This window comes from Otolemur garnettii, unplaced genomic scaffold (assembly GCF_000181295.1).
Source record: "Otolemur garnettii isolate 467f Iridium unplaced genomic scaffold, OtoGar3 scaffold00123, whole genome shotgun sequence".
Taxonomy (NCBI): Eukaryota; Metazoa; Chordata; class Mammalia; order Primates; family Galagidae; genus Otolemur; species Otolemur garnettii.
Genome location: NW_003852518.1, coordinates 3,572,554 through 3,588,131, shown reverse-complemented (window position 1 = coordinate 3,588,131; position 15,578 = coordinate 3,572,554). Strand labels below are relative to the sequence as shown.

Below are 15,578 nucleotides of genomic sequence, written 5' to 3'. Positions count from 1 at the left end.
GGGGATGATGAGGTGGGGATGATGAGGTGGGGATGATGAGGTGGGGAGGGGATGATGAGGTGGGGATGATGAGGTGGGGATGATGAGGTGGGCCAGCAGCAGCAAAATGGTGAAGGCCAGCAGAGGGTAATAAAGAGAAGACAGCCAGGAAACAGAGCAAACCAAGCAATCTGTAGTTCTTAGAAACCAAAGTGTTCAAGGTCTAGTTCAGAGGTTCACTGAACTGAAATGGGCACTCACTGGATGGAGCAGGCCTGACCTTGGGCAGGCACAGAATCAGGGTAAACCAGCAGTCTGGGTATGCCTGTGCAATCATAAAGAAGTACCCAGAGTGCTGCCATGTTATAAATGGTTTCGTGGCAATAACTGGGTTGAAAGCCTGGTTTTAATGAGAACTCCTTGTCTCAATTTGTCAATATGGTAACGAGCAATTGTCCAGTGTGCTAGGGGTTGTGGTACTGCCCGGTCAGAAATTACCATCTCAAGTCCAGCAATAACTTACAGTGTGATGAGTAAGAGTCTTTGGTTGTCAAAATCTCCCAAGCTGAGTTCCCCAAATTTAAAAAAGATGTAATGTATAATACATTTGCAATAAATATTTGAAATGTTCTTAACATTAAAGCAATTTCTATTATGAACCACAGTTCTAAAAGAAAAAAGCATTTTCTAAACTTTCTACAAAGAAGCTTATACATATGTATTATTTTTATAATCAGAAATAAAAGACAAAAACATGAATATGCAGGTCACTCTAGGATTTTCTGTGCCATTTATCTATGAATGTGAGCTATTCTGTTAAAACCTCTCTCACCATGCAGACATATCTTGGGAATGGCATTAAGGATCATTACTTAGTAAGTGAAACATACCTATGAAAAGGAAAGTCAATCCAAGAATCACACATAAGATAATCTTCCGTGGTCGAGTTAACCTAACAAGAATAAAAATAATGTTAAAAAAGAATTCAGCGATGTCATATATCACTATTACCCTTTAACTCGAGCTTTAATCTGGTTATTCCACTGAACTCAACAGACTTGCTCGTGTTCATTCTTACATATTCCAGGTTGAGTCTGTGAATTAATTTCTAATCCATTGTTTTTGAAATTGAGAGAAGATAGTTTTCACTATAGTACACATGTGTACATACATACACTCATATCCTTTACTTATATACACATACCTGTATGCTATTATATGCCTACTCATATTCCTTAAATGCTTAAGAAAACAAAGCAATTATCCCAGAGGTCTCAAATGTAGAATAAGGAAAGGGGGAGGGGGAGAGGGAGAGGGAAAGGAAGGAAGGAAGGAAGGAAGGAAGGAAGGAAGGAAGGGAGGGAAGGAGTAAGGGAGGGAGGGAGGGAGAAAAGAAGAGAAAAGAAAGAAAAAGAAAAGAAGCCAGGCTCTCATTTTGTAGAAATTAGGTATTAAACTAAAACAATTATCTAATAAAATTCTCTGAAGCCATCATGACACTTTTTCTGCTTTGTGTTGAAATATAACATACATACAGAAGGGGCACACATTATTATTGTACAGCCCAGGGACCCTTCACAGAATGAACATGTCCTTGAAGCCGCACCCAGGACTCATTGCTGTGGAAAAAATTGTATGTCTCCAGTTTTATATGTTGAAGCCTTATCCCCAGTGTGACTGTATTTGGGTGTAGAGTCTTAAGCTGATTACTGAGGTTAAATGAAGTCAGGAGAGTGGGTCCCTGAACTATTATTATTAATAGGATTCATGTGCTTATAAAAAGGGGATCACTTTCTTCTAGAATTCTTATGGTTTCATGCCTTACAATTTAAGCCATTTCTTCCTCTTGAGTTAATTTTTGAGAGCAGTGAGAGAGATAGGTCCTGTTTCATTCTTCTGGATGTAGCTACCAATTTTCCCAGCACCATTTATAAATAGGAATTCTTTTCTCTCCTGTATATTTTTGTCTGCTTTGTCAAGTATCAATTGGCTGTATGTGGATGGTTTTATACCTCAGTTTTCTATTCTGTTCAATTGGTCTATGTCTCTATTTTGATGCTAATATGATGCTGATTTGGTTACTACAGCCCTGTGGTAAAGTTTGAAGTCTGGTAATGTGATACATCCAGATTTGATCCTTTTGCTTAATTAAGGCTTGGCTATTTGGGCTCATTTTGGGTTCTAAATAAAACACAGAATTATTTTTTTCTAGCTCTGTGAAATATGACATTAGTATGTTAAAGGAAATTGCATTGAATCTGTAAACCACTTCAGGTAGTGTGGACATTTTAACAGTGTTGATTCTACTAGTCCAAAAGCATGATATGTTTTTCCATTTTTTTCTTTACAATTTATTTTCTTAGTGTTTGGTAGTTATCTTTGCGGAAATGTTGAAGAAACTTGACTAAATTTAAAAGCTTCCTCTAGCAAAGGAAATAATCAACAACATAAATAGAAAATCTTCAGAATAGGAGAAAATATTCAAAAACTATACATCCAAAAAAGAGCTATAAAGAACTCATACAAATCATCATGTGTCAAACAGCTGCCTCAAAAAGTAGGCAACAAACACCAACAGAAACTTTTCAAAAGAAGATAAATAGCCAACAAACCCATGAAAAAATGCGCACCATGACTAACCTTCACGGAAATGCAAATTTAAACCACAATGAGATATCCCCTTGCCTCTGTTAGAATGGCTTTTATTAAAAAGTCCCAAAATAATAGATGCTGGAGTAGGTGCAGACAGGAATGCTTCTGCACTGTTGGTGGGACTGCAAATTAGTATAGCCTCTGTGGAATACAGTATAGAGATTCCTCAAAGAACTAAAAGTAGACCTACTATTTGACCTGGCAATCCCACTACTGAATATTTACCCAAAGGAAAAAAAGCCATTTTAACAAAAAGACGCTATATGGGAAAGTTGATTGCAGCACAGTTAGCAATTGTACAGATGCGAAATCAACCTATGTGTCCATCAGTTCATGAGTAAATTAACACAGGTGGAATATGTATAACATGGAGTACTACTCAGCCGCGAAGAAGGATGACTTAATGGCTTTTGCAACAGTTTGGATGGAACTGGTGACCATTATCCTAAGGGAAGTATCTAAAGAATGGGGAAAAAAAAACACTGCATGTAACTCACCATGAAAACAGATCTGAAGAACATACATGAGCTTACTGGGAAGTAAAACTTAAAGGAAATTAAGCAGGAGTGGGGAAGAGAGGGTGAGTCAAAACCTACCTAATGGGTACACTGGACACTGTCTGATCCAGGCTACCAAAAATATCTGTGCCCCTGTAATACTTCTAAATAAAAGGAGAAAAAAGGGGAAGAGAAAGCAGAGTTCTTTCCCTGTCTGAGTGTGCCTTCAGAAGAAGGTCACATGAAGACACAGTGAGGAAGCAGCTGTCTACATACCAGAGAGAGAGCCTTCACTGGAGATGAACCAGCTGGAACCTTGACCTTGGACTTCCAGCCTCCAAAACTGTGAGAACAAGTTTCTATTGTTCAAACGACCCAGGCTGTGGTATTTTTTTTTAATTGTAGTTTTAGCAAACAAACACAGTCCATCAGAAGCCTCTCTTTTGTCCCCCTTAGATCCTACATGCACCACTAAAGGTAGCTGCTCTCCTGAGCTCTATTCCCACCATCTTGACTTGCCGAGCTTTGAGCCCTGTGAAAACGGCACCATGTGTATCTGTGCTCCACTGTCTGCCTTCTGTTCTCAGCACTGTGTTTGTGAGAGTTATCAGTGCTATTGTGGTTCATTATTTTCTTGTGTGAATGTCACATGGGTATCTATGCTAACACTGGTGGGTAATTGGGGGCCATGGTAATCAATGCTGTAAGAGGGAAATATTCTTATAGGCAATGTGTCTAGGAACATTCTTCTTGTACATAGTTTTTGATGAACAAATGTACACATTTTGTTTGGGTATATTTCTAAGAGCAGAAGTGCTGGGTCACAGGGTGTGTGCACATTCATTTGCAGTACATTCTGTTAAATCATTGCACACGGCGGTTGTAGTTACAACCTGTTCTTGCCCAACGTTTTAGAAAGCCTTACAGGAAAAAAGAAAAAAAGAAAGGCTAGAATAGTCTAACCAAGCTAAGGCAGAAGGCTATGAACTTCTGTACAAAGTATTACAAGTTGACAAACTACAAATTTCTACTTACAAGAAAAACTACTTTGGATGGCTCACTCATTAATTGCAGATAGCAGCCTGACGCAGCAGGAGAAGCACGGGGTGGGGGGGGGGCAGTGGAAAGGGGGCAGAGCTGGGCCCAGAATTTAAAGTCACTTTAGCAATTTGCCCTCTAATTTTTCACCTGTTGGTTCTGAACTAGTTTCTGTTAACTGAAAGGCACAATTTCCTGCTCTAGGTCTACAAGGAATTGCTAAGCAGGTAACCTTAAGCTTGAAAGTAATTTAATTTATATGTAGATATGTGTATTTATTTGAATTTTGCTCCTTCTTTAAAATTGCATTCAACTGTTGGTAAATAGATTGCTTATATTAATTTTTTCAAGTTTGTTGATGATGTGATGTACAAATTTACTCTCTCGGTGATCTGCTCTTGAGTTACAAGATCAGTTGGCCCTTAAAACTACAGCCTGAACCCTGCAGGGAGACTCAGGGTGAGCCAACTGATTTGCCCAATACAGAATAATTGAGTAGCTTAAGGCAATCATGCTTATTAGCATTGCAGTGTCATAAGACAGTCAAAAAGCAGCTAAGAAGGAAGTTCTCTTAACTCTCTGCCCTCCAGGGAAGTATATTCTTGAGTCCTACCCACTTAACTATTACTGGTCATGTGGGAAGTGGTAGGGGTTCCACTTTCTTTTTTTTTATTTTTTCTTTTTTTTTATTAAGTTATAGCTGGCTCGGCGCCTGTGGCTCAAGCGGCTAAAGCGCCAGCCACATACACCTAAGGTGGCGGGTTTGAATCCCCAGCCTGGGCCCGCCAAACAACAATGATGGCTGCAACCAAAAAATGGCCAGGCGTTGTGACGGGTGCCTGTAATCCCAGCTACTTGGGAGGCTGAGGCAGGAGACTCGCTTGAGCCCAGGAGTTGGAGGTTGCTGTGAGCGTGATGCCATGGCACTCTACCCAGGGGGATAGCTTGAGGCTCCGTCTCAAAAAAAAAAAAAAAGTTATAGCTGTGTACATTAATACTATCATGGGGTGCAGTGGGTTGTTTCTATATACAGTTTGGAATACTTTCATCCAACTGGTTAACATTGCCTTCATGTCATTTTCTTAGTTGTTGTGTTAAGACATTTATATTCTACATTTAGTAAGATTCATATGTACCCTTATAGGATAAATCATAGGCGTGATCCCACCAATCACCCTCTCTCCACCCATCCTCTCCTCTCCCCTCCTTTCCCTAGAAAATGATTCAAAGGTCAATTATGACTGACTTACATGAAGATTACCACATTACCACATCTACCAAAAGTTTATTCAGCGTTTTATTTATTTTTATTTTCTTATTCTTATTCTTCTTTTTGGCTGTGGCTGGGTTTGATCCCACAACCTCTGGCATATGGGGCTGGCCTCCTATTCCTTTGAGCCAAAGGTGCCACCCTTTTATTTTTATTTTTTGAGACAGAGTCTTAAGCTGTCACCCTGAGTAGAGTGCTGCCCTGGGTAGAGTGCTGTAGCGTCACAGCTCACAGCAACCCTCCAACTCTTGGGCTTAAGCCTCCCAAGTAGCTAGGACTTCAGGCAACCCCCACAATGCCCAGCTATTTTTTGGTTGTAGTTGCCATCATTGTTTTTTAGCTGACCCAGCCAGGTTTGAACCTGCCAGCCTTGGTGTATGTGGCTGGCGCCCTACCCACTGAGCTACGGGTGCTGCCCTAGTCAGTGTTTTATTAAGAATTCTGGCTGCCAGGCTTTGCTTTGCGAAACTCCTTCCATGACTTTACCCAGGGGGTTCTGGGTGGGATTCTGCCATTTGGGTTGAGTATGATTTGTTATCTATTATAATTTTCAAATTCTGTTCCTTTTATTTTTATCCACAATTTTGTTGCTGTGCAAATACTCCATTGTTACTGATAGGTTGGTTCTTTCATTACTTTCAGTTTTCTTTTCCCAGAAGGCAGCAAATGGAGGAGGTAAACAGGTCTTAGGTCTTTGGCCCACCCAAGCAGTAGTGCTTCCTCACCCCTCCCACCCCCAATCTCTGCTTCTGTTCTCACTGGAGGAAACACCCATTATTAGCTCAGGGTGTGTATCCATTCACAGATTCTTTAGTCAATTCTCACCCAAGGCTATAATCTATCTTCCTTCCTTCCTTCCTTCCTTCCTTCCTTTCTTTCCTTCCTTTCTTTCTTTCTTTCTTTTTTTTTTGAGACAGAGCTGCCCTGGGTAGAGTGTCTTGGTATCAAAGCTCACAGCCACCTCAAACTCTTGTGCTCAAGTTACCCTTTTTCTTCAGCCTCCCAAGTAGCTGGGACTATAGGTGCCTATGAGTTTTTCTTTTATTATTTTTTTAAATTTTACATTCTTTTTATTATAAGAAATGTAAATATATAAAGAAGACACTGGTATAATGAATCCTTATTTATCTGCTACCTAGATTCAACAATTATCAGAATTTTGCTATAGAAAATTATAATATTTTCCTTTTTGTCTTTATATTTGCTGAAATATTTTCAAGGAAAATCCAGGCTTCCAATCATTGTTCCTTTGTACATGGGTGTTTTCTTTATAACCTCTGTGCCATTATCACATGTTGTTAATAAGTTCTTGGTTTCACCTAATTCTGATCCATACTTAATTTCCCAAGGATTGTCTTAAAAATATTTTTTACATTTGGTTCAAGGTCTAGACTTTTTGTTTGTTTGTTTGGGATTCATTGATGGTACAAAGAATTAGGGCACACTGATTGCATTTGTTAGGTAAAGTCCCTCTTATAATTGTGTCCTGCCCCTAAGAGGTGTGCCACACACTGAGACCCACTACCCTCCTCCCTCCTTCCCTCTCCCAGCTCCCTCATTCCCCTACCCCACCCCTTGTATTAGCTAATCTACTGCCTTCATATTAGAATTGAATACATTGGATTCTTGCTTCTCCATTCCTTTTTTTTATTAAGTCATATATACATACATCATGAATACATTTATGCCTTTGTAGGATTCAATGTATTTGATTATTTGCACAAATTGGAGTGCTTATATCATACTAATTAACATAGCTTTCACCTTATTTACTTAATCACAATGTTAAGATATTTGTGTTCAATACTTGATAGATTTCACTTGTACCCTTGGAATATGCTTCATAGATGAGGTCCCTCCTCATTAACCCCTCCCTTCTATCAAACCATCCCCCTCCCTTTCGATCCCCCTCCCCTTTCCTCCTTCATTCTGTGCTATAGTTGTGATTCATCTCTCATATGAAAGTGAGTGATTATAAATTGGTTTTATAGTAGTGCTGAGTACATTGGATATATTTTTTTCCATTCCTGAGATACTTTACTAAGAAGAATATTTTCCAGTTCCATCCATGTAAACATAAAAGAGGTAAAGTCTCCATCTTTTTTTTTTTTTTTGACAGAGCCTCAAGCTGTCCCCCTGGGTAGAGTGCCGTGGCATTACAGCTCACGGCAACCTCCACTCCTGGGCTTAAGCAATCTCTTGCCTCAGCCTCCCAAGTAGCTGGGACCACAGGCGCCCGCCACAACACCCGGCTATTTTTTTTTTGGTTGCAGCCGTCATTGTTGTTTGGCGGGTCCAGGCTGGGGATTCGAACCCGCCACCTTAGGTGTACGTGGCTGGCGCCTTAGCCGGTTGAGCTATAGGCGCCGAGCCTCCATCTTTTTTTAATGCTGCATAGTATTCCATGGTATACATATACCACAATTCATTGATCCATTCATAGTTCGATGGGCACTCTTGGCTGTACAGAAGCTATTCAGTTTAATTAAGTCCCATTTGTTTATTTTTATTGTTGTTGCACTTATCAGTGAAGTCTTCTTCATAAAGTCTTTCCCCAGGATGATATCTTCAAGGGTTTTCCCCCTCCTTTCTTCAAGGATTTTTACTGTTTCATGCCTTAGATTTAAATCTTTTATCCGTTATGAATTGATGTTTGTAAGTGGTGAAAGGTTCTGGTCCAGTTTCAGGATTTTACATGTAGTTAACCAGTTCTCCCAGCACCATTTGTTGAATAGGGATTCTCTTCCTCAGTGTATGTTCTTGTTTGGTTTACCAAACATCAGAGGGCTATATGATGTTGGTTTCATCTCATGGTCTTCTCTTCAGTTCCAAATGTCTATGTCTCTATTTGTGTGCCAGTATCATGCTGTTTTGATCATTATGACCTTGTAGGATAGCCTAAAGTCTGGTAGGGTGATACACAGTTTTGTTTTTATTACTAAGAATTTCCTTGGCTATACAGGTTTTTTTCTGGTTGCATACAAAATGAATAATTTCCCTCAACTTCCAAAGTATGATGTTGGTACTTTAATGGGGATTATACTAAATATGTAGATTGCTTTGGGAAGTATAGACAGTGTTAACAATGCTGATTTTTCCCATCCACGAGCATGGTATGTTCTTTCATTTGTTAATATCTTCTGCTATTTCTTAGAGTTTTAGAGTTTTCTTTGCAGAGGTCCTTCACCTCTTTTGTTAGGTATATTCCTAGGTCTGTCTGTCTGTCTGTCTGTCTTTCTTTTTTTGAATCTACTGTGAAGGGAATTGCGTCTTTGATTATCTTCTCATCCTGGCTGTTACTGGCATATACAATGGCTACTGATTTGTGGACATTGATTTTATATCCTGAGACATTACTGTATTTTTTGATGACTTCCAGGAGTCTTTTGATTGAGTCTTTGGGGTTCTCTAAGTATATGATCATATTGTTGGCAAAAAGGGAGAGTTTGATCCCCTCTCCACCCATTGGATGCTCTTTCTTTCCTTCTCTTGCCTGATCGTATTGGCTAGAACTTCTAGCACTATGTTGAATAGTAGCAGTGATAGAGGACAACCTTGTTTGGTTCCAGTTCTAAGTGGAAAGCTTTCAGTTTTATTCCATTCAGTATAATTATTAGCTGTGGGTTTGCCATAGATGGCTTCAATCAGGTTACAAAAATGTGCCAACCTATGCCTATATTCTTAAGTGTTCTAATTAAAAAAGGATTAGATGTTCTACATCTATTGAGAGGATCATTTGGTCTTTGTTTTTGCTTCTATAAATATGGTGAGTTATGTTTATGGACTTGTGTACATTAAACCAGTCTTGTATCCCTGTGATGAAACCATCTTGATCATGATGTATGATTTTTTTAATGTGTAGCTGTAATCTATGGCTAGGATTTTATTGATAATTTTTGCATCTATTTTCATTAGTTAAGTTGGTCTGAAGTTCACCTTTTTAGTTGGGTCTTTTCCTGGTTTTGGTATCAGGGTGATGTTTCCTTCGTAGAATGTGTTTGGAATAATTTCTGCAGTATGGGTATAAGCTCTTCTTTGAAGGTTTAATCAAATTCTGGTATGAAGCCATCTGGACCAGGCCATTTTTTTATTGGGAGATTTTTATTGTTTTTTCTATCTCTGTACTTGAAATTGGTCTGTTCAAGAGATCTATTTCTTCTTGGTTAAGTCTTGGGAGAGGTCATGATTCCAGGTATTGGTCCATTTCCTCCACATTGTCAAATTTCTGGACATAGAGTTTTATGTAGTACTCAGAGATAATCTCTTCTATCTCTGTGGCATCTGTTCTTATTTCCCCTGTATCATTTCTCATTGAAGTTATTAGAGATATTGCCTTTCTTTTTCTAGTTAATCTGGCCAAAGATTTATTGATTTTATTTGTTTTTTTTTTGAAAAATCAACTTTTTGTTTTAATTTCCTGAATGATTCTTTTGTTTTCAATTTCATTAACTCTGATTTAATTTTGGTTATTTCTTTACTTCTGTTGTGTTTGAGATTAGCTTGTTCTTCTTTTTCCAATTCCATAAGAAGGTCTGTTCTCTTTTTGTTTTGAAGGTAGTTGTCTAATGGGATAAATTTCCCTGTTAAAACTGCTTTTATTGTATCCCACAGGTTTTGGTAACTTGCATCTTCATTGCTCTTATGCTTGAGGAATTTACGATTTCCTCTTTTATCTATTCCTAAACTCAACTATCATTCAGTATAAGACTGTTTAAGTTCCATGCCTTTGTGTGGTGAATAATGATTTTGTTGGAGTTGAGTGCCACTTTTATTGCCTTGTGGTCTGAGAAAAGGTGAAGTATAATTTCTATTCTTTTAATTTTGTGTTTGATTTGTATCCTAGGAAGTGATCTATTTTGGAGTATATTCCTTGGGCTGATGAGAAGAATGTATATTCTTTAGCTTTGTGATGGTGTGTTTTGTGTATGTTGAATAATCCCATTTGTTATAGTGTCACATTTAAGTCCTTTGTATCTTTGTTTATTTTCTGTTCAGAAGATCTGTCCAGTTCTGTGAGAGGGGTGTTAATGTCCTTGGTTATGATGGTGTTATGGGATATTATATTGCCCAGACCCATCAAGGTCTGTTTCATAAATCTGGGAGCATTTAAATTGGGAGCATAAATATTTAAAATTGACATGTCTTCTTGTTGTACTGTTTCTTTGACCAGTATGAAGTGTCCATCTTTGTCTTTCTTAACTTTAGTTGCTTTAAATCTGCTTGTGTCTGAGAATAAGATTGCAACCCTTTTCTGATTTCCATTTGCTTGAAATACTGTTTTCTATCCCTTAACCCTGAATCTTGATTTGTCCTCTAAGGCTTGGTATACTTCTGGAGATAATATATGAACAGCTTGTGCTTTTTAATCCAATCAGCCAGCCTGTGCCTCTTCAGTGGGGAATTCAATCCATTGACATTTATTGAGAGAATAGGTAAGTGTAAGAATGGTAAAAATTCATCTTTTGTGAAAGTCCATTGTGTAGTTTTATCCTTTGTGCCAATGGGGAAGCTAAGTTTTGACCATTAGCTTCTGTGTGTCTACTTTGCTGGTGGTCCATTGTGAAGTTCAGTGTAGAGAATAGGTCTAAATATTTCCTATAGAGCTGGTCTTGTGGCAAATTCCTCAGTGTTTATATCTCCACAAAAGATTGGATTTCTCCATCAATTTTGAAGCTTTGTTTAGCAGTATATAGAATTCTGGGCTGAAAATTGTTTTATTTAGGAATATTGAAGGTTGGGTGGCACCTGTGGCTCAGTGGGTAGGGTGCCTACCCCATATACCGAGAGTGGTGGGTTCAAACCTGGTCCCAGCCAAACTGCAACAAAAAATACCCAGGCATTGTGGCAGGTGCCTGTAGTCCCAGCTACTTGGGAGGCCGAAGCAAGAGAATCACCTAAGCCAGGTGTCCTCAAACTACAGCCCACAGGCCACATGCAGCCTCCCCCCCCCAGGACATTTATCTGGCCTGCCATGTGTGTTTTTGCCACCGCTGCCTGTCTTGCTTAGTAGCTGACTCGTCCCAGGGCCCATAGTCCAGCCCTCCAATGGTTTGAGGGACAGTGAACTGGCCCCCAGTTTAAAAAGTTTGAGGACCCCTGAAAACCCAGGAGTTGGAGATTGCTGTGAGCCATGACGCCATGGTACTCTACTGGGGGCAATAAAGTGATACTCTGTCTCAAAAAAAAAAAAAAAGAAAGAAAAGAAAAGAAAGAAAAAAATAGTGTTGAAGGTGAAATATCATTCATTTCTGGCTTGGAAAATTTCAGTTGAAAAGTCTGCTGTCACCCTAATGGCTCTGCCCTTGTAGGTCAGTTGGTGCTTACTCCTGGCTGCTTGCAGAATTTTCTCTTTTGTCTTTGGACAGGTTCATTACAATGTGTCTGTTTGAGTTAAGATGACCCAGGGTTTGATATCCTTCTAAAAGGAGTATGTCGAGATCTTTAGTAAAACTTGGGAAGTTTTCATTTATGATAGTCTCCAGCAGGTCTTCCATTCCTTTGGGAAAATCCTCTAGTTGTACTAGGAGAACTCAGAACTCAAATCTGTCCTCCTTTTTCCTTCTCACTTCTTCCTTTGCTTCAAATGACCTTGTCTGAGAGTTAGGTGTTGAAGTAGCCTATTGGTGTAAGGCCAAAAGGAAAAGATGGGTAAAGAGCAAGCAGGGAGAAATAGGAGGAAAAGAAAGAAAGAAGAGAAAAGAAGGAAAGAAAGAAAGGGAAGAAAAAGAATAAAAGGCGGGGGGGGATGAAATAAAAGAATTGAAGAACAAGAGAGAAAGAGGATAGGAAAAGAGAATCAGAGAGATAGAAGAAATGATATTGATTGGTATAATGCTAAGACTATGTCTGTAATTCAAGGATTTTGAGGCTCTGGGCTGTGTTCCTCAAAATCAGGAGCTTCTTACTAGCCTGAGCCAAACCTAACTCTTCCTCCGCCAAAAATAGGAAGACAAAAGAGCAAAAACAAAAGATAAGAAGAAATAAATAAATAAAAATGAAAAAGAAATAGAAAAATTCTGCATTATAGACTTGCCAATATAGTATTCTGAGAACCAAATGTACAAGTGCTCCCTAGACCATGATCTCTTGGTCTCCTTGAGCCAGACTACTGTTGTAACCTCCCTGCCAGACCACAGCCATGCCACCCTCGCTCTCAGTGAAAAAAGAAATAACAATAATAATAATAAAATAAGAATAGGTAAAGAAAATTAAAAATACAGTTGTATCAAATAAAGGAGAGAGAGGGAATAAGAACAAGGGAAGAAAGAAAGAAAAAAGAGGGTATATCTTAGCTATTGCACAAGTGATTTATATGGGAAAGATGAAAAAAAGTAGAAAAATCTTTATCAAAAGAGAGAAATGGAGAGGAGTGACATAGAGAGAGAGAGAATAAATGAGACTAAAATACCATAACCAATTTATCTGGCCTGCCATGTTACAGGAGCCGTTGCTTTCAATGAATGTAAAAATGGCAGTTAATTACAGAACCAACCAAACAAATTCACAACTACAACACAACACAACACAACAAAAAAAAGCTCAGATAGCCAAAAACAGCAGCAACCTTGGCAGCAAAGAAAAGAAAAAAAATACTAACAAAAAAGAAGAAAAAAAGATACATATATATATGTACATACACATATGTGTGTATACATATATATAATTTTTTTCCTTTTTTTAGTATTTTTTCTTCACTGCGTGCATATATATGGATATATATGTGTGTATATATATATACACATATATATACACACACAGTGGATATATATCCAACTTTAATAGGAATATGTATATGTTGCAATATATTGTCAGGAAACAGATAGCACTGTGGTTTATTTGGAGATGAAGAACATAGCTGGCAATCTCTCTCTATTTTCCAGGCATGGTCCTAGTTCCTAACTTAGTTGCCCTCAGTGATTGCATGATTGTTTCCTCAGCATTCAGACCCTACCAGGTAGGGATCATAAAACTCTCCAGAATCCTTCAGAGGTAGGTCTCAAAATGCACTCTGACAATAGTTCCTGTAGGGCGTTGGAGCCACTGAGCCTGTCCCAAGAGTAGAGTTCTGATCCTGGCAGGTGGAACAAAAACAGCCATGTTTTAGGCCCCTGCTAAGAGGTCCACCCTCATGACCTTCCCACAATGGTGGCCCCCTGGCAGCTTGGACCTTCCCAGTATGGCTGCCTCACCAAACATCAAACTGGTGGCAAATCCACTCCAACTGGTATTCAAATCTGGTTGCTGTATACTGTTCAAGTCCATCCACTCTTCCAAGCTTTCCACTCAACACATAGCTTCCCCAGAAAACCAAAAACTGCAGAAAGTCTTCCTCCCATCCCTGGACCTTTGAGGGGTTTGGGGGGCAGCCATTCTTGCCAGCTCCCAATCACTTGTCTAGTCAGTCAGATCTCCACTGCTGTGGATCATATGCTGTCTCCTGAGCTACAACTCCAGGTATGGTTCCTGCACCAGATATGGCTGGGTTCTCTTTCTTTCACCAGTTGTACTAGGAGAACTCAGCTGAATGATCCTTCTAGTCTGCCATCTTGCTCCACCCCCTGAGTTTAAAAGGACAGCTCCTGTTTCTTAGTCCTCATTACTAGACTACCGTCATTAACCTAAATACCACTAACAAGGAGGGAAGATAGTATGCCACAAGGTGTTGTGATGAAGAGAAAACGGCAGAGGAAAGAATTTGGAAGCGATTTTCTCTAAAAAAGGAGAAAAGCATTTGGCATTTGTTGAGCAATTATTTTTCAGGTAATCAGGGTACAAGTTGGAGATACAACACACATAACCAAAGATCTTAGGCACACCACTCTGCAAGGTCACCTACCTGTTTGTGCAAGGGTTTTCAGGCTCTGATTGCAAAATATTCGCACTTGAGCTACTGCTGGCTTCGTCAGAACAGCCTCTGAAAAACCTGGCAGCCCTTCTTGTCTTTGTTCTTCCACTCATGTTCCCCCCACCAAGTGGCAAACAGCTGGTAGAATGAAGAATACCATTCGCTTCCTCCTTCCTATTGTATGAATAACATGAATCTATACATCATTGGTTTTAAATGTGTTTCCTTTTATGTTTTCTGACTTCACAGATGTTTCTCCTTCAAGGGGGAAACTGTGAGTGGACACATTTTGAAAAGCTTCTGAGTCTTCTGTTGCATCACACTCTGTGACACCTCATAATACAGACTGGCAGCTGGCTCCAGGAAGGGGGTGGACGTGCTTCTAACTCTCTTCAAATGCCTTACTGTACCATATTCAAATTCACTAAATAATACAAAGCCCTCCCCCATAACATCCTATTTTACTCTAGCAAATCTGGATGTCTTGCTGCGTTTGCTCCCATACTTTTGAAAAAAATAAAATATCAGAAATACAGTGGCAGATGCTAAAATATTTCCCAATCTTACTTTTCTCCTTTATTTTTTACAGATAACTACAACCTGAAAGTTAATACACTCCATTTCCATGTATTAAGGTCATCAAATATAAAATCATTTCAAATCAAAAGGTTTTTTTTTTTTTTTTTTTTTGAGACAGAACTTCAAGCTGTTCCCCTAGGTAGAGTGCTGTGGCATCACAGCTCACAGCAACCTCCAACTCCTGGGCTCAAGCGAGTCTCCTGCCTCAGCCTCCCAAGTAGCTGGGACTATAAGCGCCCGCCACAACACCTGGCTATTTTTTGGTTGCAGCCGTCATTGTTGTTTGGCGGGCCTGGGCTGGATTCAAACCCACCACCTTAGGTGTATGTGGCTGGCGCCTTAGCCACTTGAGCCACAGGCGCCAAGCCAAGTTTTGTTTTTTCTATCTCAAACAAGAAGCAGTGCAATTAATCAAAGTACACACCTAAATTATTGGCACAGTTTTGCCATCTGAGCAGTAGCTTGTGTGTGGCAGCAGTGAAGAAGCCTGCTAAGTGAGTGGAGATGAAATCTTACTAAAGACATTTTCCACAGTTTGTTGAGAATTAAATATTTTTCATTTCAAGAAGTGATTCAAAGCTCAGAAGTGGTAGTCAGTTGGTGCAGGGTCTGGTGAGAGTTTCTAATTCCAGCTTCTGTTGTTTGAGCAGCATTATTTGTGCAACTTGTGATCAAGCACTGTCTTGCAAGAAGATTGACCTGTCTCTATTGACCAATC

At 39.3% G+C, this 15,578-nt stretch overlaps 1 protein-coding gene across 1 annotated transcript in view; it reads right to left on the bottom strand.

The window, feature by feature from the left end:
- The window catches only part of SUN3 (Sad1 and UNC84 domain containing 3), a 54,551-nt gene extending 40,157 nt beyond the window's left edge, over positions 1 to 14,394 (bottom strand). Inside the window, exons 1-2 of the mRNA XM_003797748.1 lie at positions 14,273 to 14,394; positions 870 to 931 (exon numbers count right to left, since the gene is read on the bottom strand). Coding sequence (XP_003797796.1) covers positions 870 to 931; positions 14,273 to 14,394 — 184 coding nt within the window. The remainder of the gene's footprint in view (positions 1 to 869; positions 932 to 14,272) is intronic.
- Positions 14,395 to 15,578: the final 1,184 nt, after the last annotated feature.